The sequence below is a fragment of the Mastigoproctus giganteus genome, chromosome 13, assembly GCF_048544385.1.
Source record: "Mastigoproctus giganteus isolate SK-2022 chromosome 13, ASM4854438v1, whole genome shotgun sequence".
NCBI classification, from domain to species: Eukaryota; Metazoa; Arthropoda; class Arachnida; order Uropygi; family Thelyphonidae; genus Mastigoproctus; species Mastigoproctus giganteus.
The window spans coordinates 142,133,074-142,157,019 of NC_143587.1; the positions used below are offsets into that span (position 1 = coordinate 142,133,074).

General features: G+C 37.6%; 1 protein-coding gene across 1 annotated transcript in view; it reads right to left on the minus strand.

The window, feature by feature from the left end:
- LOC150076496 (ATP synthase subunit d, mitochondrial-like) overlaps positions 1-23,726 on the minus strand; it is an 85,451-nt gene extending 61,725 nt beyond the window's left edge. The window contains exon 1 of the mRNA XM_090387784.1: positions 23,514-23,726. Coding sequence (XP_090243910.1) covers positions 23,514-23,635 — 122 coding nt within the window. The 5' untranslated portion in view covers positions 23,636-23,726. The remainder of the gene's footprint in view (positions 1-23,513) is intronic.
- Positions 23,727-23,946: the final 220 nt, after the last annotated feature.

Genomic DNA, 23,946 nt, shown 5'->3' on the forward strand with positions numbered 1-23,946 from the left:
AAGCTGACCTGCTAGCATCCCATTTTTCTTCCAGCTCATGTATTAATGATGTTGGTAAAACACCTCCCAAAATTCCCAACACACTCCATTGAATGCCTCCTGTGGTCTTCCGTCAAAAGGATATCAGAAGGTTTTGATGAATCTTGATGCTAAGAAAACTACAGGTCCTGATGGTATTTCTCCACTTGTTCTCAAAACCTGTGCTCCTAAACTTACTCCTATTCTTTGCCACTTTTTTCAACTTTCTTATTCCAAAGGTGTTTTTCCTTCTGCTTGGAAATTTGCTCATATCCAGCCAGTTTCTAAAAAGGGTGACAAATCCCTCCCATCCAATTATCATCCCATTGCAATTACTTCTACTCTTTCTAAAGTAATGGAGAAATCAATTAACCGCCAACTCTTAAACTACCTAGAAACCATCCGTCTGATCAACGATCGCCAGTATGGATTCCGTCAGTGTTGATCCACTGGTGATATTCTGGCTTATGTTACCAATTTATGGACTAATTCAATGGAAAGGTTCAGTGAAACACAAGTAGTTGCTCTTGACATCTCAAAGGCTTTCGATCGTGTTTGGCATAAAGGCCTTCTAAACAAGCTTCCATCTTATGGTTTGCCAACTGTTTTCAGTAATTGGTTATCCAGTTTTCTCTCTGATCGCTCACTGAGGGTGATGGTAGATGGCTCTCTGTCTTCTAACTTCTCCACTAATGCCAGTGTCCCCTAAGGTTCAGTTCTTTCCCCCACTCTTTTTCTCTTATATATTAATGATCTTCTTCCATTGACTGGAAATCCTATCCATTGTTTTGCCGATGATAGCACATTGCATTCCACTTTCCATTTTGAGAAACCTTGTCCTGCTCAATCAGCTTCAACTTCTCGAAAATCTGCTCCCAATTCCTTAAATGCCGATCGTCGGGTAATTCTCCAGTGGTGCAAAGACAAATTAGTTGATTTCAACCCTTCTAAAACTCAGTCTTGTCTTATATCTCACAAAAAGGATTCTTCTGCTCCTATGCTAATCTTTAGTGACACTCAGATTTCTAGGCAAAATTATATATCTCTTTTGGGGATTACCCTGACTTCTAATCTCTCTTGGCACAAGCACATTACAAATATTGCTTCCTCTGCATCTAAAAAACTTGGTTTTCTCTTTCGCTCTCGGCGTTACTTTTCTTCCAAACAGCTGCTCACTCTGTATAAATCGCAAATCCACCCAGCCATGGAATATTGTTCCCACATCTGGGGTAGTGCCCCCAAACCCTCTCTCAGGCTTCTTGATTCCATTCAGAAGAGGGCAGTTAGGTTAATTAATGATTCATCTCTAACAGAGTCTCTCCACTCGATGTCTCATAGACGTACTGTTTCTGCTGCATGCCTCTTCTACAGATACTTCCATGAGCACTGTTCTTCTGAATTGGCTTCTATAATTCCCGCTCTCTCTTTCAAAACAGTCCGAACACGTGCCGCCACCAACCAACATCCATTTACTGTCCAACTTCAAACCCACAGAACCAACTTTTCATCTTTCTCATTTATTCATTCAACCCGTTTTCTGGAACAACCTTCCTCATACGTATTTCCTGAAAATTACAATCTACAGAAGTTCAAGTCCAATGTCAACAAATATCTTCTTTTGTCTTCTCAACCTCCAATCCAAGCACGGTACTAAGTACTATAGGTTGTAATACCTCTCGTGTTTGGGGTTCACATAAAAAAAAATAAAATAAAAATAATTGCAGAAAATTATTTAGGCTCAAACGGGATTAAGAATAGAAGTTTATAATATAATGAACAAAATTAAGATAGATTAAAATGGATATTCAGGTAAAATAATAAGAAGGTATTGCCCAGTTATAGAAAATTATAGAAAAAAAAAAAAAAAAAGAGGAGACAATTCTCAGTAGAGTACTGTGTGTGTGTGTGTGCGTGTGTGTGTGTGTAAAACAGCTAAAATTATCAAAACGATATCTCTGATTTTTACTTTTATTTCATATTTTTTATGTGAATATTGTAATACTGGTTAGGAAAGGAACTAACAGAAACTGCTCCAAAAGAAACTTTGCTAAACTTAACATAAAATATCCATTTATATAGCATGAAATATTCATATGTATAATACGAAAAATTAAACTTTTTGTTAAATTTAAATTTATCTCACTAATGAATTATACCAGTAATTCTTACTCTTTCCAACAAAAAGACCAATTTAAATTCTATGTAGACTACCAGTTTTTTTTTTTTGATCCTTTGATTTTTATTTGGAAAGATAATGTTTACTAATTTTTTAATCAAGATACAAAAAAGACCTTGTGTAAAGTGTGTTTTGGTTCATGACAATTTCAACAATCTATAGCACAAGTATATCATGTGTGGGTCGAAGGTTGAGAAGACAAAAGATATCTGCTAATGTTTTTTGAAATTTCTATTATAGAAATTTATACAAAAATTATAATTATTATAATTTTTATAAGAGTAGCCATTACAAAAAAAAAACAAAAATGAAGATAAATAAGAAAGAGGATAGGTTAGTCTGTAAGGCTTGGAGCCAAATAATGGACGGATGTTGACTACATGACACACATATTCAGACTGGTTTGGAAGAAAGGTGTGGAATTAGTGGTACCAATTCAGAACAGTGCCGATTGAAATAACAGACACTAAAATGCTGCATAGTAGAAAGTGGAATGAGATATAACTGAGCAGTCATCAACTTGAGTGTGCTCTTTTAGAGTGGAGGAGTTTGAAAGATTTTTGGGGATAACCCTAGATGTGGGGAAAAAAACATTCAGTGGTATGATAAATTTGTAATTTACATACAAGGTCTGTTCAATAAAGAATGGTCAATTTTTCATGAACAACCATACTGCTTGCTATTTCTAGCTGAGTTATGGAATTTAAGACCCAAACCAAGCTGCATCACAGAGCAACTGCGTGGTTGACTAGTGCATATGGTATGACTTGGCAATCAATCAGTCAAGTTTATGCCTGTTCGATTTTGCCTACGTAACAATGGATATAACATGCGAGGTACAGTATACTGCTCTCAAGTGTTGTTTCTTTCTTAAGAAAAGATCAGCTGAAGCATAAAAATGTTAAAAGAGACTTATAGTTAATCTCTTCCATACAGCAGGGCTAGCAGGTGATTTAGAATATTTAAAGATGGACACAATTCAATCACAAAACTCAGCAGTCCTATGTAATCGTGACAGAAATTAATCATATAACATTAAGGCAACCGGCAGAGATGTTGGGAATATCAGTAGGATGCCTGCATGGTATTCTCCACGACCATTAGCATATGATATGTTTGTGCACACCGGGTTCCAAGACTCACAGCTGAGCAACAGCAAGTTTGAACAGAGGTTTGTCAGGATCTGCAACAGATGGTCACTGAAGATGGTGAGGTTCTGTACAAGGTGATAATGGCGGATTAGACACAGCTTCATCATTACGATCCAGAAAGTAAGCAACAAAGCTTTGTTTAAAAGTTAACATCATCTCCAACACCGAAAAAAGCAAAAGCTGTGGCTTTTGCAGCACCGATATGCACTTACCCAGAACTTCGCAGTAACAGTGTTTTGAACCACAACATCCAAGGCGACATAAATATCCTTCGTCGCATTCACTGTTTGCTTTGAATTCGGGAAGATCTGATTTGAAACAAGGATATGATGGGCAGATAAACCTCGGGCAAACTGAAAGAATGTAAATATTATTTATATAAAGTGTTCAGAGTCATCGAGCATGTTTACATTTATTCTTAATTTTAACAGTTGAGTATTCGATAATTTTCTTTCTTAAAACCAAACAAGGTACATGACTCTCATCACGAAAGGCTATGGTCATCTCTTTTTTTGACATTCAAGGAATGGTTTCCAGCCTGTTGTGCCATATCATAAGAATACTGTGGGACCGTACTACAGAACTGTACTGCACACTTTGCAGGATCACATTCATAGCAAACGATCATAACTGCATACAGGTGAGTGGATGCTAGATTAAGAAAATACAAGACTTTATATTGCTCATACTGTCATTGAGTACTTAGCCAGGAATAATGTCAAATGTGTTCCTCATCCTCCCTACAGCCTTGACCTTGCACCCTGTTATTTTTTTTATTCTATTCTACAACTGTCTTTCCTTAATTTCAATTTATGGCCCCTCAGATGCAGAATCTGAGCAATAGGAAGAATTCCATCAGCAATGAGCTTGCTGAAACCATTCAAGGCCTTATATACCTCAGTCAGATCACCTCACAGGTGCCTAGTCACCAGATACTGCAATTTGCAGAACATAAGCCTTTCTTTGTAAGAGCAACCCATTGTTCTTTTCACCAATCTCGTTGCCCTTCTCTGTATTTGTTACAGCAGCTCTACATCCTTTCTAAAATGAGGCCTCCAGATCTGTATACAGTACTCAAGGTGTGGCCTGCCATTGACTTATACAAGGGGCTAATCACCTCCTTATCCCTGCTAGATGTTTTTGAAGAATGACAGATATGTTGGAGTAAGTGCATTTCATCAAATGGGGACTATTTTTAAAAGGATCATCAAAATATGGATGACTAATAAAGGGGCAAGTTGTGAAAAAAAAAAAAATTATGATCATTCTTTATTGACCAGCCCCCATCTAATCAGTATGTATTTAGAAAAAAAGTAAAACATGAAAGCAAAACAGAAAGTCTACTTTTTTTTTTTCTCTTTTTTTTTTTTTTCAGTACAGGAAAAGCATATTTGTAATATATTTGCCAAGAAAGGTTGGCATTTTACTCCCAGGGGATCACATCTGGTGAGAATGGGCTTGGCACACTGAGATGGATATTATCATTCTTCTCTTTCTTGGTGATTCACGTTTACTTTTCTCTCTCTTTCTCTCTCTGGGTAATTCAGAATTTTTTTTTTTTTGCCTGGTGTAGCATAAGCCTCAGGCTTCCTTGCACCATATGGCTAATAATAATAATAAAGATAGACAACCTGGTCTAGAAAATTGGTTACTGCCAAAAATAAGCATGGAAGCAGCAGACTTTTTCATGGGAAATAAGAAAGAAATGGACTTTGCAAGAATAGCAGATAACTAAGTTTTCTTCTCCACATAGAATTACCTCGAGATCAGCATTTAAGGATCTGGTGATGGATGTCTAGGAAGTTTTAGCTGTCTATGACACTAGCAGTTATTAGCTTTTTATTTCCAATTCAGCAAACCCTGAGCTCCCATTTGTGGAAAAGTGAAATGTAATGTACAACAGTGAGCAAAACAATCAATACAACTTCCACTCAGTGGAAGACAGCCATTAATATATGGGAGGAAAAGAGTGATTAAAAGAATATAACTTTTGGAAATACCATCATTAGTTGAGAAGTTAGAGGGCTATCTACCATCACAAGCAGTAAACGTTCAGAGAGAAAACTGGCTAACCCAATTGCAAAAATCAGAAGGCTGACCACAACACAAACCTTTATGACAAATACAAACAAAAGCCATGGAAATATCTAGAGCAACTACTTGAATTTCTCCAAACTTTTCAATGGAATTCGTATACACAGAGGGCCAAGATATCAACCAAGGGATGAGATCAATGTAGAATCTACACTAGCAACTGTTAATTAGATGAAAGAATTCAGGATAGTTTAAAAAATCCATCCTGGCAGAGGATGGATTTCTCCATTAATCTGGAAAGAATCGAAATAAACGTAATAGGATGATAACTGATGAGGAGGAGGATTTATAATCAAATGTAATTCAGAAATTGGCATGATATGAGGAAATTATGACACAGAAAGAAAAACACTGGCAGAATAAAAGTAAAGCAAATGTTAACACAAAACAGAAATAAACTCTAGAGCACGGGTTATAAGGGGAGAACCGATTCCCTGGGGACTTCTTAACATCAGAATTGTGTGCAATTCTTTTAATCTCTTTCTGTCAGACAACCAAAAGAGATATTGATGAATTATGTTCAGAATGGAAGGATATATTATTATTATTAGCCATATGGTGCAAGGAAGCCTGAGGCTTATACTGCACCAGCCAAAAAAAAAAAAAAATTTCTGAATTACCCTGAGAGAGAGATTGTGATTGTGATTTGGTAGTTATTGGCGCATCGGCTTCTGTGGCCATATTGCACCTTCCAAGGTTTTTGCAGTACTTTGATCCAAGCCCGAGGCGGGAATCGAACCCGCGACCTTTGGGTTGCCGGGCAGGTACTTTACCCACTCGGCTAGCCCGGTCGGCGCCTGAAAGAGAGAGAAGTAGAAGGGAATCATTAAGAAAAGAATGGAAGAATGATGATATCCAGCTCAAGATCCTGGGTGTGCCAAGCCCATACTCACCAGATGTGAGCCCCTGGGGTTTATCAAGATCATCAATACAAGAGGTTGATGCTAATAAGTCAGTAAATAGTAATAAATAAGATGTTAAGTAGAAAAACACTGAAGTACACAGAAGCATAATGCACTGCTTAGCCTTGAGCAGGGGTCACTGGCATTTTCTGTGAACATTCTACCATTCAAATTTCCTCTGAAAGTGGTTTTCAACCGGGGTGCCACGTAATTTGGGTTTAAGTTACTTAAACTTATTATTATTTTTTAATTTATATGTTTATTTCATTATAAAAAGGTGTACAGTTTCTTTTTAATTTTGTGCTAATCTATAATTGATGTTTACTTAGTACCTCTATATAAAGAGTAAAATTATATTATTGTAATAACTATCCTATAACATATATTTTTTAATTTTATATATATATATATATATATATATATATATATATATTATACACGGATATATACAAAGAGAGAATCGGATCTAACAGTCAGAAAATTGAGTAGGGGTGCCGCAAAATAAAATAAATTACTTAGGGGTACTGTTATTAAAGAAAAGATTGAAAACCACTGCTCTATGACTTTTAATTGCATTTCTCAAATTTCTTCATAGTCATGGACAAAATGTGAATAAAGCTTTCTATAACCTGTCATAGCAGACTGCTTGATATCTTTCCAGCTTGCAGTAATATTTCTTACTGCCATAAAGATGTTTTACCCCTTCCAAAATTGCATGCAAGTTGTTACTTCCCTACTATCAATAGTAGAAATAGCCTAGGTCCTTCTCAAATGACACTGATTAAAGGTGAAAATTGTCCTTTGGGACCAGGGTCCATAGGCTGGAGCATGGAAGTGGTATTTTGGGGAAGGATCACTACTTGAGGGTGAGAATCCATAACATGAGAAAGATGACCATGAGCACTGTAGAAAGATTTAATAATGCCTTAAATGATACATTTTTTCCAACAAATATTTCTTCCACCTCTAGAAAAAATAATACAGAAATCAGCCCCAGAAAAGCACTGTGGCAACCCATGCTTTCTTATTTGATTTCCAAATCACTGGCAGTGAAGAATTTGAGATATTTTTGAAAACGCCAATGAATTCCCATGATGATACACTAAAGGTGGCTTTGTTTAGAAGTTGCCAGTTACATTACTTCCTGTTAATAAGGTCAAATTGTCTTTTGCAGCTACAAAACCAGACAATTTCTTCTCCTCAGTTTCAATGTATGTACATAAGTGCATCTTCTTCCAGAATAAGCCCATTACATCCACAATGAACACTTCATTACCACTTTATCATCCTCCCCACTGAAATAATTTCAAAAAGCAGGTTGGGCGGAAACCCATGACTACTTCCTAATGAGCACTAACAGTTTCTTCTGTCCATTTTATATTATGCAGTGCTGCAATGATCTTTTATCTTTGAAATCTTTCTCAAATTGGATCAAAAATGTATCAAAATTATTGCTCACAGTAGCCTTCTCCCAAACGAATTTTCTGATTCTTATAGATATCTTTTGCCTTCTAATGAGTCATTGCAAGAATTTGCTGATTGCTGAAACCCAATTTTGTGTTTCATAATTCACTCTTTGTCCTTCGCTATCATACTTACTGTTGAGCAAGCTAATACTAACTCATGGCCAATAGATGACATGCCTTTAATACTTTCAGCTCTTATTATTTTCATTTTTGCTTCACAAGTAATTGTGCATGTTTTTTTTTTTTGTTTTTTTTCATTCCATCAGTTCCAGGGACACCCTCACCTGTTTCTCTTTTCACTCATCTGAACCGCACTGTAAAAACACTTCTATAAATTACTGTTTCACTAAAACAGTGAAACTGAGAATGCATAATTTCAACAGCAGCATGCTTGAGACTGTCAAAATAATACCAAAAATGAAACCAAAACCCTCCTTTGAGTTTTGCTTTCAGATTTATGAGGCACATTAGCTTATAATCTCATAAATAAATTTTCTGTTTATACTCTGGGACAGTAACAGGGATCACAAGAGTGAACAATTACAGGTCATCTGCAACAATAACATCACAGCACACCAAATATGTGAAACTGCAGGTAACTGTGGATATACATATACTGAGTGATCAGTGAATTATGACCACCTAGCTAATAACATGTTGGACCACATTTTGTACATATAACAGCCACTATTTGCCTAGGCATTGACTCCACTATATGTTTGAAGCTGTCTACAGGGATCTGCAGCCATGCTTTCTGAAAGACTGCACAGTGTCAGAATAAATGACCGTTGTGTGTTCATACACTTCAATTCCCATTCCAAAACACACTATAGGTGTTAAATTGGATATAGGTCGAGCAAATCTGGAGGCCAATCCAGGTGGGTGATATCTTCACTGTGCCCCTCGAACCACTTCTGCATAGTGTTGGCCTGATGACACAGCACATTATCATTTTTGAAGATCCTGTTTTAGGGAAAAAATGCAACATAGCAGTCTCCTAAAATCCACTGGTAGAACTCACTAGTGAAACATTGGCCCATACGTACCAGGAGGTCCTAGTTCTTGTCAGCAAAAGATACCCCATATTAAGCAATTACCACATACCTGAATAGTGGGTTTCATGCACAATGAGTCCATGGGCTTGTCTTGTTTGTGCCACACAAAATGCATCCATTGGCATGTAACCCACATATTTAGACTCACCTGACCCAAGCACACTCATTTCCAGTCCTCCAGTGTCCAACCAGAATGTGCCATCAATGATCAACAGTAAGGAGATAGTGTCTACAGGGTCATCTGATGTAGAACTCTTACATCTGAGCATGCAGCTGATCATTTTGGGATATTATTCTTGAATTTTCCATATTGTATTGCAATGTCAACTCATAATATTTACAATATATCGTTTATTAATGAAAGTAAAACCGTTTACATAACTACTGTCTGAAAGATAATAAATAAAAAATGATCCCTTAATCCTGCATTAGAACCAATGTCACATATTATTAAAACCATTCTTGAATTTTTTTTTTTTTATGCAACCACCAAACATGAGAGATACGTATTAGAACCTATAGTACTTAGTACCATGCATGGGTTGGAGGTTGAGAAGACGAAAGATATTTGTTGATATTAGATTTGAACTTCTGAAGACTGTAATTTCCAGGAAATATGTATGAAGAAAGGTTGTTCCAGAAAACAGCAGATGAATCAATAAAAGAAAAAGATGAAAAACTGGTTCTGTGAGTTTGAAGTTGGACAGTAAATGGATTTTTTTTTTTTTTTTTTTTTTATGAAAACCCCAAACACGAAAGGTATCAAAACCTATAGTACTTAGTACCGTGCATGGGTTGAAGGAGAAGTATGGGGGAGGGGAGGGGGGTGCCAGAAACTTTGCTCTAGAGACTAAACATGGGTTTCACCACTTCAAGCTTCACTAAGCAAAGTGGTGGTATTTCACCAGTTGATGAAAGTCATGCTGACTGGTGGCAGCACAGGTCCGGACTGTTTTGAAAGAGAGAGCGGAAATTAGAAGCCAATTCAGAAGAACAGTGCCCATGGAAGTATCTGTAGAAAAGGCACACAGCAGAAACAGTATGTCTATGAGACAGTGAGTGGAGAGACTCAGTTAGAGATGAGTCATTAATTAACCTAACTGCTCTCTTCTGAATGGTATCTAGAAGCTTGAGTGAGGTTTTGGGGACAATGCCCCAGATGTGGGGACAATATACCGGCGGAATTACTTAACAAGTACAGGTCACTGATGAAAAAAAAACCATGAATTAGGGTTGAATTTGAAAGTGTCTGCAATTCTGCCCAGACACGATAGGAGGGAGTATAGGATGAGAGCCCTGTCGATCAATTCGGCCCTGGAAAGATTGTGCAGGGCTCAAGGGGTAGAATTTTTTTCAGCCTGGTCTGTACTTGTTAACAGGAGAGACTGCTTTTACAGGGATGGGATACACTTAAATAGAAAGGGTGCAAGAATGTTTGCTGATGCTATCAAGGCAGTGTTAGGTGGGTCAGAAAACTGATAGATTGGGAAGATACAAGGACTAATAGATTAACAGTAGCCACTGGCAGAGGAGAAAGTGATTCTTGCACTGCTTCTATTGGAATGAGCAGCAGCCTGGAAAATAAGATGCAGGATATTTCAGAGACTGCTGGGAATCATGGGGGTACAAGTGAACACATGGGTTGTGTTAGGGTGGCTAAGAGGAAGAGCAGGTGCATGTATACTTGCGTGTACACCAATGCTAGGAGTTTAGTAAATAAATTTGATGAATTTGAGGTATTGCTCAAAACATCAAAGGCAGATATTGTTGGGATTTCAGAGACGTGGCGTCACACAGATATAAGGAATGCAGAACTAGAATTTGGGGAGTACAATGTCTACAGAAAGGATAGACAGGATAGGAAGGGAGGAGGGGTTATGCTATTAGTTAAGAAACACATAAAATCCAAGGAAGTGAAGCCAGTCGACATCGCTGGACAGTGCAGTGTCGAGTCAGTTTGGTGTGACATAAGCATTGGGAGATCAAAATTGAGAGTAGGAGTGTGCTATAGGCCTAATGACTCTGATGAGTATAATAAGAAACTGTACAGAGAAATAGAGTGGGCCAGTAAATCAGAGAGTCTTATAATGGGGGATTTTAATTTCCCAGATATTGACTGGAATTTGTGGGCTGGTCACTCACACACTAGCAAGGCTTTTGTGGATTTATTGGATGATTGTTTTCTACATCAGCATGTTCGGGAGGCAACTAGAGGGAGTAATACTCTTGATTTGATTATCAGTAGTGATTCTTCATGCATTAAGAATCTGCAGATAAATGAACCACTAGGTGGCAGTGATCACAGTGTTCTGAAGTGGGAGTTACTCAAAGAGGTAACTACCATTAGGGGTAAAGGGAAGGGGTATTGCTTTCGTAAAGGCGACTACGATGGACTAATACAATATTTAAATTCTATACAGTGGGATCAACTGATGATGTTACCAACAGCAAATTCAAAATGGGAAGCATTCAAAGAACTTATCTTGGAAGCTACTAGGCTTTACATACCAACTAAGAAATATTGTTCAAGGTTTAGGCCTAAATGGATGTCAGATGAACTAATGAGGCATATGGCAGAGAAGAAAAATGCATGGGATACATACAAATTAACACATGACACAGAAGCCTATGATAGATACAAGTTGATCTGTAACCAAGTTACAAAGGAGGTTAGGCAGGTGAAGGCAGATTACGAGAGATCCTTGGCAAGGGATGCGAAGAAAAACAGCAAAGAGTTCTTTACTTATGTAAACTCTAGAAGGAAGAGGATGAATCAGATTGGTCCACTTGATATCGATGGGTCAACTGTTGATGACCCTGCTCAGGTAACTAACAAACTAAATGAATATTTTGCATCGACATTCACACATGAGGAGTTATTCAGCAAGGGGAATGCCAGAGGTGTATTCAACTCTAGCAGTAAGCTAGAGAATCTTGTAATAACTGAGAGTAAAGTGGAGGAGAAATTTTTGAAGATAAACACAAGAAAGGCACCTTGGGTGGATGGGATCTATCCAGTTATATTAAAGGAGGCAGCAAAGGAAGTAAGCAAACCCTTAGCCATAATTATGAGAGCTTCTTTAGACTCAGGGGAGGTACCCATGGACTGGAGATGTGCAAATGTGACCCCAATTCACAAAGGAGGATCAAAGGCTGACACAAGCAATTATAGACCTGTGAGTTTAACTTCTGTTCCAAGAAAATTAATGGAGGCACTAGTTAAAGAAGCACTGCAGGATCATTTAGACAAGATTTCTGTTATAGCTCAGACACAGCATGGTTTTGTTAAGGGGAAGTCTTGCCTGACCAATTTTATTGGATACTATGATGCAGTCACAAAGGAACTGGATGCGGGGAATAACTTTGATATTATATACTTGGATCTTAGAAAGGCTTTTGATACTGTTACACATGGAAGACTGCTGCACAAATTGGAGCAGTGTGACATTGGAGGCAAACTGCTGCTGTGGATAAAGGGGTGGCTGAGGGGAAGAAGACAGAGAGTGGTAATCAATGGACACTGCTCATCGTGGACAAATGTTATTAGTGGAGTCCCTCAGGGCTCAGTGTTGGGTCCATTATTGTTTTCTGTATTCATAAATGATATTGATGATGGTATATCAAGCTTAATGTCGAAGTTTGCAGACGATACAAAGGTAGGCAGGGTTGTCAAGGACACTACTGACACTATGCTGCTGCAACAGGTTCTGTAAAGGTTGAGCAGATGGGCTGAGAGGTGGCAAATGAAGTTTAACATTGAAAAATGTAAAGTACTACACATGGGAAACAGCAACCCCAAAGCAAAGTATCAACTCTGTGGTACTACACTGACAGTGGTAGAGAATGAAAGGGACCTGGGAGTGGTTGTGCAGGCAGATATGAAGTTCTCTATGCAGTGCAGACGGGCTGCAAGAGTAGTTCATGGTGTATTGTCAATGATATATAGGAATTTTTCTAGCAGGAATAAGGAGGTGATTATTCCCTTGTATAAGGCAATGGTCAGGCCACACCTAGAGTACTGTATACAGGTCAGGAGGCCTCATTTCAAGAAGGATGTAGAGCTGCTGGAACGAGTACAGAGAAGGGCAACAAGATTAGTGAATGAAACAAAGGGGTGCTCTTACGAAGAAAGGCTTAAGTTTTGCAAATTACAGTGTCTGGAGACTAGGCACCAGCGAGGTGATCTGATAGAGGTGTATAAAGCATTGAATGATTTGAGCATGCTCAATGCTGATGGGATTCTTCCTTTCACTCAGAATAATCAACTGAGAGGGCATAAATTCAAATTGAGGAAAGACAGATGTAGGATAGACGTGCGGAAATTCGCCTTTAGCCAGCGAGTGGTTGGTTGGTGGAACAGACTTCCATCCCTTGTCGTGGAAGTTGATAGCCTAAATAAGTTTAAGGTTCAGCTGGACAGGTATTTTGAACGAACAGAGGGGTGAAGTGGAAGTGGTTTTTTTTTTTTTTTTTTGGCTGATGCTGCATAAGCTTGCTTTCTTGCATCAAATGTCTCTACTAATGCTAATGCTAATATTCCATGGTAGGGAGGATTTGGAATTTGTACAGAGTAAACAACTGTTTGGAAGAAAAGTAACGCTGAGAGCGAAAGAGAAAACCAAGTTTTTTTGATGCAGAGGAAGCAATATTTGTAATGTGCTTGTGCCAAGAGAGATTAGCAGTCAGGATAATCCCCAAAGTAGATATCATCTTGCCTAGAAATACAAGTGTCACCAAAGATAAGCATAGGAGCAGAAGAATCCTTTTTTGCAGAGATATAACACAAGACTCGGTTTTGGAAGGATTGAAATCAACCAAGTTTTCTTTGCCCCACTGGAGAATTACCTGGCGATCGGCATTTAAGAAATTAGTAGCAGATATTCGAGAAGTTGAAGCTGATTGAGCAGGGCAAGGTTTCTCAAAGCAGAAAGTGGAATGCAATGTGCTATCATCGGCAAAACTATGGATAGGATTTCCAGTCAATGGAAGAAGGTCATTAATATACAAGAAGAAAAGTGGAGGAAAGAACTGAACCTTGGGACACACCAGCATTAGTGGAGAAGTTAGAAGCCAGAAAGCCATCTACAGAGAGCCTCAGTGAGTGATCAGTGAGAAAATTGGATAACCAATTACAAAAAACAGTTGGCAAACCATAAGATGGAAGCTTGTTTAGAAGACCTTTATGCCAAACACGATCGAAAGCCTTTGAGATGTCGAGAGCAACTGCTTGTGTTTCACCGAACTTTTCCGTTGAATTTGTCCATAAATGGGTAACATAAGCCAGAATATCACCAGTTGATTGATACTGATGGAATCCATACTGGCGATCATTGATCAGACAGAAGGTTTCTGGGTAGTTTAAGAGTTGGTGGTTAATTGATTTCTCCATTACTTTAGAAAGAGTAGAAGTAATTTCAATGGGACAATAACTGGATGGGAGTGATTTTTCACCCTTTTTTAGGAACTGGCTGGATATGGGCATATTTTCAAGCAGAAATGAAAACAACTTTGGAATAGGGAAGTGAAAAAGGCAGCAAATGAGAAAGTGAAAAAGGTGGTAAACATTTTACTGAATTACTGAACAGCAAACTGAATACTGTTTATTCACCATATTGGCCATGAATTTTGCATCCAGAAAGTTAAATCACACATTCAAAAACTCTCAACCAAGGCATTTATTAATATTGTGTGCAGCCTCATTTTATGACTGCATTTTCCTGCCAATTGAGGGATATGCATCACATATCTGCTTGAGCTCTGCTCTGCAGAAATTTAATGTATAAAGATCTTTTCAATTCAGCGCTGCATTCTATTGGAAATGTGTATGGCCTGTTGAACTGTGTCTACTAACTACAAGTTCTGACAGGTCTACCACTGCATTCCCACTTGATGTTTCTATCAATGAGTTATTATCTAAGAAAGGGGCTACCATATAACTGTTTGTCATTCGAAATAGATTGTGATGTGAGTTTCAAAGAGGAAAGGAGCGTTTATGGACAGAATTGGTAAAACAGTGACAAGTATGCTGGAGCAATTGAATAAATAAAAGGAGTGGTAATGAAAAAAGTTTTTCTAATGGTAAATGCTAATGGCAAACAGTACACAATTGGTTTGATCCCAATCTCAATACAACTTAACTTTTGACTGGACATGGTTCCTTTTTTTTTGCAAAGTTAGGGGAATTTGGAATCACTGAGCATACTCTATGTACTTGTGCATTCCCAGAAAATAGAAAACTTCGTTTCCATGAATATGTTGAGTATTGTGACTTCAGAGGCCAATTAATCAAAGAAGCACTAGTCTCCACTCTATTACTCCTGGATGTGAACAACTGTTAGTTCAAAACAAGATTTTTATGCACTTCGAAATTTTGCAGTCCAACTATGCGGAAGAAGGAGGGTCTTACTGCAGTTGAAGGAGCACAAGTAAGATACTGAATGACAGTTAAAAAGGGCCTGAAAAGGTCATGACATGCTACATTAGAACAAAATATTACTATGGAAGACAGGGTGGATGCAGAATGAGTGGTACCATTCTGATTATAGGTTAGAGCCTACCCTATGAATGCTATGGCTTATAAATAATCTCACAAAAAATCCTCCAAATGGCTGTTTGCTAACAAGGTGATTCAGAGCTGTTGTTAAGGAGACAGCTGAAGCTTTTCAGACAGGATTGTATCAGAGAAATCGGGGCTCAAGTGGAGGGTTAGACTACCACAATAAACCTGTTGGACTGCACTATGGTTCCGGGGACTGTACATAGAGACTGATTGAGTTATTCCTTTTTAATAATAACTGCTATATTGTTGGGACTGTTCGGGTTTGAGGAAATGTTGACTTCTTCATTGTGACCACAATTCCTGGTTTAGACTTTTCTTCTTCGATTGGACTTCTACTCATTTTGAATCTTCATGATGGACTTACAAGTGTCAACTGGATCTTTGGAGATCATCACAACCTAATGTTGGAACTTTATAGTTTCAGATACCTTCAGGGTATTGCACTGTGATATGGACATTACATTGAGAGCAAATTGATCCACCACAAGGGAATCTGAGATAACTGCGCATCAACTTTGTTTAGTGGTACAGCATTGTAAACAGATTGTGGGCCTGCAGGAAAGCTAGCTGGGATCACATAGTACAATAAAAAATTTAAAAAAAAAAAGTTGAAATAGTAATGTAATGAATAAAAACGTTTTGCATGGATTTTCATTATTTCAGGTATACACAATTAAATCCAGGCATAATGTTTCATTTCTCTCTCCCCCTGTCAAAAACTAAATTCTTTAGACTGAAAAAATTCCATGAAGTGATATAAAAGAACCACTGAAACCTTATTTTTGACCTTTATAATCAACTTCCATGATGCCCCATGATCTACTGAGATTACAAACAACACAGACAAAACTATCATATAATCATGTTAAGCATATTAAAAGTTTCACAGAATCCAGAGAATTCTATGATAGCCTAACCCTTAAAGTTTATAACACCAAATTCATAAATATCTTTTAATACAATTAACATTTCAAAGTATATTTACAGTACTTCCAAATTACCAAATCACATGGCAGACTCAGATTTCCATCTAAAAAGTCTACAACAAAAATACTGTCTATTAAGAGGTTATATAAAGTAACAATAGTATTACTGGTGGCAAATGATATAAGAAAGCAAGCATATACAGCAATCAGCCAAAAAAAAAAAAAAAAATTCCAACATCACCTGTCTGCTCCCTCCAATAACTTCTCTAGTTCCAGTCCTTCCTTGAATTTATTCAAACAATCCACCTCCACAACAGCAGATGGCAGTTTGTTATAACAATCAACCATCTGGCTAAAGGAAAACTTCCGCATCCATTCTATAACCATCCTCAATTTGAATTTATGCACGCTCCCATGGGTGTAGTCTGAGCAAAGGAAAGAATGCCATCAACAATGGGCTTATTCAACCCATTCAAAGCCTTAAAACACCTCAATCAGTTCACCTCATAGGTGGGTAGCCTCCATATGCTATAATTCGAAAAATAAAGCCTGTCTTGATAAAAGCACCCTTTTGTTCTCCTCACCCATCTTGTTGCTCTTATTTGCATCCATTCCAGAATATCTACATCCTTCTAGAATTGGACCTACAAACCTATATGTAGTATGCAAGGTGTAGGCTAAACGTGCACTGTACAATATAATAATTGCCACTTTATCCCTGCTCAAAAAATTCCTGTATATCACTGACAAAACCTGATGAGCTTCCTGGGGGCCTGTCTGCACTATTCAGAGAACTTCATATCTGACTGCACAATTACCACCAGGTCTTTTTCAATTTTCACTACCCTGAGCATAGTACCACACATGTGGTACATTAATGGGATAGGCGGATGTGCAAAGGTTTGCCTTTAGCCAGAGGGTAGCTGATTGTTGGAAAAAGTTTGCATCTGTTATTATAGGTCTGGGCAGTTTGAATAAATTCAAGGAAGAAAAAACCAAATTATTAAATGAGATAATTGATAGGTGATGTGGGAAGGTGTTTTTTCTTTTTTTGGCTGATGCTTTATAAACTTTATTTCTTGCATCATTTGCCACTACTAATATTAATCGGAGTACTATTTCCCATATGCAGTGCCCTCATTTGTCAATTTTAAACTTCAATTACCATTTCTCAGCCCACCTGTCTAATTTTGCTTAACATTAATCCATAAAGACTAGTGTCCATTAATAAACACTATGACTTCTCCCACTCAACCATCCCTTTATCCATAGCAGTAACTTATCCTTAATACCACACTGCTCCAATTTGTATAGAAGTTTTTTATATGCAACAGTATCAAAAACTTCCTTGAAATCCAAGCATATATCAAAATTATTTTTTGCATACATATAGCTCATTTGTTACTGCATCATAGTATCCAATCAAATTGGTCAGATAAAATCGCTCCTTAACAAATCTATGCTGTGAGTGAAGTATAACTGCACCCCTGTCTAATTGGTCCTGCATTATTTCCCTTGGAACAGATCTTAAGCTAACAGGTCTGTAATTACACTTGTCACCCTTTGATCCTCATTTGTGGAATGGGAATATATTCATAAATCTCCGGTCCAAAGGGGGTCTGGACTTAAATTTAAAAACCCTGAATTTAAAAATGCTCTCATTATCATGGCTAACGGTTTGCTTAACTCCTATATTGCCTCCCTTAATACAACTCGATGGATGCCATCCACTTCAGATGACTTTTTCATGTTTAATTTCTCTTCCACTTTTCTCTCAATTATCACAAAATCATTTAGCTCCCTATTAGACTTTGATAAACTTCTAGCATCCATCCCTCTTTCCTAAAGAATTCCTAATGTGTGAATGCTGATGCAAAATATCTAGTTTGTCAGCAGCCTGAGCAGCATCATCAACATCAAGTGGACAAATGTGGCTCAACCCCTTCCTTCTATACTGTTAACATAAATTTTTCATAACATAAATTGCTGTTTTTCTTTTCATTCTTTGCCAGAGGCTTCTCATAATCTGCCTCAGCTTGCCTAACCTCCTTTGTGATTGATTGCAGACTATATCTGCCACAAGCTTCTGTATCACATGATAATGTATATGTATTCCATGCATTTTTCTTCTAATGATTTGAAGAGCATTTCTTAATTGGTATGTAAAGCCTAATAGTGTCTATAAATTTTTCCCATTTAGAATTTGCTAACAGGTCTCAGGGACAGTATTTAAATTTTATAGTGGGACCAATTCATATCATCATAAGTTGGTCCCACTGTATAGAATTTAAAAACTGTCCAAGACCTGTAGTCACCTTTATGAAAGCAAGAGCCATTCCCTTTACCCTTGACAGTAGCTACGTCTTTAAGTAAATCCCACATGAGTACACTATGTTCAAGTAATGCACTCTACAAAAGATGTTTCTAATAACAAAACTAAACTAAATTTCAAGCACTGCATATGAAGGTTCTTCTAATTCTTACTTTTTAAATAACTATTATTGTTATTGATAAACAATTACTGCTCATTTGATAAAATATTTTTGAAAATTTTGCTTTATTGAAAAATATCTGTGTGTGTATGCTGGTAACTATTGGGAGTCAGTACCATAATCATGCCTAGTACTCTGTATAAAAAAAAAAAAATCCATGCAAAGCAGAATTTTAAATCTTACCCAGCAGTACACCAAGTTGGATCAACTTGTTTGTATTTTATTTTCTTAAGAAATTTGTACAAATTGCTTTTAATAATATAGGAAGTAATTTATTAACTTTATTATTACTTTATTTTATGATATCATATCTACACAAATATGCCATTCAAGGATCATAATCTTAAAACTTTTTGCTCACTCACAAGACATAAATCATCTTTCATAATGATTTCTGATGGCAATGGAATTATATGGTGGTCATTCTCCTTTTTTGGCTGGAGGTATTGAACAAACCACACATTTTCTGCAATCCTGTGTGCTCCAAGTGGGCTGTGAGTGTTCAGTATTTTAAATTTTCTCTATGACTATTTGGGGAAAATAATATAATCACAGGAGAATTAACATAATAAAATTCACCAGCAAAATAATGCTTGCTAGAGAACAATGTTATTTTACTAGAAAGAGGCAAATGAAGAGAGTAAATGTAGTGATGGCCAACAGTAACAACATCCCTCCCCATTGATTTATTTTTGTCATTATACCTGTGTCCCTCTCTCTTCCTCAACTCTGACACTGCATTATATGCAATGTCACAGTTGAGGAAGATAGCAAATATCTTTTACAAATTTATTAGTTATAGTTTAGAAAGGCTGCAGAACACAGGCTGGATAAGGGGTGAACCATTAATTAAAGTCGCTTGGTGGATTATGTTTTAGGGTGGCGTGCCAAATATTTAGACGAAAAGCTGGAAACTTACGGAAGGAAGAGCTATAACAGAAAACAAGTTGAAAAAAGGATATACAGAAAAGAACTTTCAAAGAATAAAAGCTGAGGTAAATTATGTAAATTACAATTAATTAATCACCTCTTTAAATGCAACAAAAAAAAAATATTAATGTTAATTTTTTTTTTTTATAATAAAAAACAGTGCCTGACAGAATCTATGCAAACTTGTGTTCAACTAAAGGGTGCAATTCCCCATCACATCGGCTAAATTACTGATATGTGGAAAAGGCATTATGGTAGAAAGTATTAATCTACAATTTTCAAATTAAATCTTTAATAAGTTAAACAAAAAACTTGTCCAGGGAATAACAGTCAGCAGCTCGTCAATTGATTAAATTACAAATAAAATAAATAAATCGGCAGTTAACAGATAAAAAAATTAAGTATTGTCAAGAATTTAATTATTTTGTTTCTGTGATTTCTTTAAAGCTAAGCAAAAGAGGGATAGTCACCACTGTATCGCCAAGCTTAAGGTTGTAAAATAAGAGCTCAAATCTATACTGCCAATACAATGAAATAAAACAGTCAGAGTGAAATGGAACCTTGGAACCAAAGTAGCCTCACTCACCCCTTTATCTTTGTTAATAACAGTTAGACAATGTTTAATAGTCCCTTTAATGTGTTGAGGTCCTCATGCTTCACACCCACACTTTTGCATAGTATACTGCACAACCAAAACAATGATACTATAGGAATGTTTTAATGGTGTACTAACAGCCCTTTAATTCAAAAAGTATATAGCGTATTTCTCCATGTATAAGACACACCTTAATTTTGGGGCCCGAAATTTGAAAAAAAATGTATTACATAAAGTTATTGAACTCAAGTTTTATTCATCATAAAATTCATATAACTCCTCATCACTATCAAAACTCCGATCAATTAGCTTGTCCTCATCTGTGTCTGATGACGAATCACTGTCTTCATATATTGCTTCGTCCTCAGTTCCATCTAAGACATTTGAAATGCCACACTTCTTAAATGACTTGACAACGATTTCAATCTTGATATTATCCCAGGATCTTTTCACCCAGATACAAACTTCTCCTATAGTTGGTTTCTTCACTCTTCCTGCTGGTGTCAAATTGTCCCCAGAAGACTTCATCCACTGGTTCCATTCGTCTCTCATGGCAGCTTTGAAGGGTTTGTTAATGCTGACATCAAGTGGTTGGAGCTGGGATGTCAAGCCTCCAAGTATGACAGCAAGTTTTGTTTTTTGCTCTGCAGCAATCTTCTTTGTGTTTTTTGTTATGTGTGCCCTGAACTGAGCAAACACCAATAGGGCAGGTTTGCTTAAGAGCCCACCTGGTCTCCTGGTCCAAACTTTCTCAAACCAGATCTTCATCCCATCCTGATCCATCCAACCCTTGTCATGAACGTGGACAATCACTCCTTGAGGAATGTCTTCTTTTGGCATTGTTTTGCGTTTGAAAATCAGCATAAGAGGCAGCTTGGTTCGGTCGGCACAACAAGCTAGAACAACTGTATAATGGCTCTTTTCATGTCCGCTTGTCTTCACAGTTACAGTTTTCACCCCCTTCTTATCAACAGTTCTGTTACTTGGGACATCAAATTGAAGGGGGCACTTCGTCCATATTTGCAATCTGTCCCAACTCAAACTGATGTGTCTTCCGACATTGAATGACAAAACAATAAAATTCAAGGACCTTCTGCTCATAGCTTTCAAGCATCTTTTGGGCAAGTCTGGTGCGTGTACGCATGCTTAGTCCATTCCGTTTCATGAACCTGAAGCACGAATTTTGTCCTCCTTTGAAATCAGTAACTTCTTTTTCATCAGCAATTCTTCTTGCCTCATGCTGAACCATCTTTGTGGACACAGGAATTCCAATTGCCCTTTGCTGTTCAATCCATATCTTCAATTCCCTCTCTAAATAAGACCATTTTGCTGACTTGCCTCTCATGGCCTTCTTCTGCCGTGGCGTTTTCAGTAGGGTTTCTTCTTCCCGTAGCCAGTCTCGGATTGTTTTCTCAGTTGGAGGAGGCCCAAACTTACGTTCAGCAGCACGATTTCCATTCACTTTTGCAAACTGGATCAATTTAACTTGAATTCAGCACAATACGAAAATCTTTTCTTAGCCATTTCTGGGCAGAACGTGGCAAAAGGTAACCTAATATACCGGTAACAAGTGCGAAAGAATGAGTGCAAAGACAACAAGCGCGAAAAATCGGAAAATGCAAGTAAAAAAATCTATAACCACTGTATAAGACGCACCCAGTTTTTAGACCCCAAATTTTTCGAAAAAGGGTCGTCTTATACATGGGAAAATACAGTAAATTTTGTTGGTGGTGGTGTTTTTTTTTTTTTTTTTAATATATAAATATTTTGCATTTCAGAATCTGAAAGCAGCGAAACGACCCAAATCAGACCACCATAGCAAATCAACAAGGAATGCATTAAAGAGACACATCAGATCTGACGACATAACACCTGGATTAAGACCATCAAGACTGGTGATTCCCCAGAAGAGCAACTTATTATTATTATTAGCTATATGATGCAAGGAAGCCTGAGGCTTATACTGCACCAGCCAAAAAAAAAAAATTCTCGAGTTACCCTGAGAGCAGAGAGAGAGAGAGGGGAATCACCAAGAGAAGAATGATGATATCCAGCTCAGGACCCTGGGTGTGCCAAGCCCATACTCACCAGATGTGAGCCCCAAGGTTTTTGTCAAGAAATGCACTAAAAGACAGAAGGGAAGGCCCCCCCCCCCCCCCGATTATGACTGACAGGACTAACCCCTGATTACGACTAAAAAATATATAACTGCCACAGCCATATGGCAAACTGAGCTGGATACCCTCTTCTCAGCCTGCTTTCTTCCCCCCCTCATGCCTTTCCTCTGGCAAGGCATGAGCATGCCCTGTTGCCCTCTGGAGGGCATCTTCCCTGTCAGCCCCCCCCCCCCTTCTGCTTCCATCCTGCTCATCTTCTGCCTCCCCACCCACTACTTTCTCCTTACACAAAGTGAATTTCTTTCCCCACAGGTCCAATTTAAATAGAGCACACCAAAATTATTGCCTAACCTATTAGGCCTTAATAACAAGTTTTTTTAGCGATAACCCCACGCATTATTTTTTTTATTATTATTACTAGCCATATGGTGCAAGTAAGTCTGAGTTCTTTCCCCCTCCCCGGGTGTGGAGGGGGAAGGAAGAGAGTGAGAGAGTATTAAGAAAGAGAAGAATGATTGTTAAAAAAAAAAAAAACCGCAGTTTGAAGAAATCGCGATTTTTTTTTTTTTTTTTCAAACCAGCTCCTAGCCACTGAAATCTCTGGGAAGTAGGTGGCAGGAACACCCAAAGTACTTTATAAAATACTGGCAACACCCGGCCGGCTTTCTCGTTGGCCAGGTATGGTAATGTCGGGTTCCATCTAGGGCCCAGCGGCTAACAGGCCGGAAGAACAAGGGGCATTACACAGTACAAATCCCACACACTTTTTTAAATCTCTAGCTAGCCCGATACAACGAACACATGCGTAGATGGAAGAAACCTCAGGTGCCGCTAGAACTCATACCTCCATCAACATAAGACGATAGAAACAACAAAGTAAATTTACCTACTATAATACAAATCCCACACACTTTTTAAATCTCTAGCTAGCCCGATACAACGAACACATGCGTAGATGGAAGAAACGTCAGGTGCCGCTAGAACTCATACCTCCATCAACATAAGACGATAGAAACAACAAAGTAAATTTACCTACTATAATATCCATCAGACCGTGCTTTAAAAGCTTTAAACATCGATATCTGGTTTTCTGGTACACGTTCTGCAAGAGCAGTCCAATTGATGGTAGACTTCAAAAATCTTTTTGCAGCCATTGCAAATAAACGCAGCCTACAAAATAAGAGAACACACACCTGACCTTAACGTGCAACAGGAAGCAGTATCCGAACGTCCTACAGAAGTCTGGCGCCGTTTACAATCGCAGAAAAATAACTAATACAGTACTCAAATAAATAAAATATAAAAATTTCAAACAACATTTTTTAGTCTGTAGACTCTGTGAGTTCCTTAAGAAAAAAAAATTCTTTTAATTGATACAAAGTGTTCAAATTAAGTTAAACGAATTGGAGCTTTACATTAAATCAACTAATGCTAACATAAAGAAAATAAGAGACATGGTGCGGTC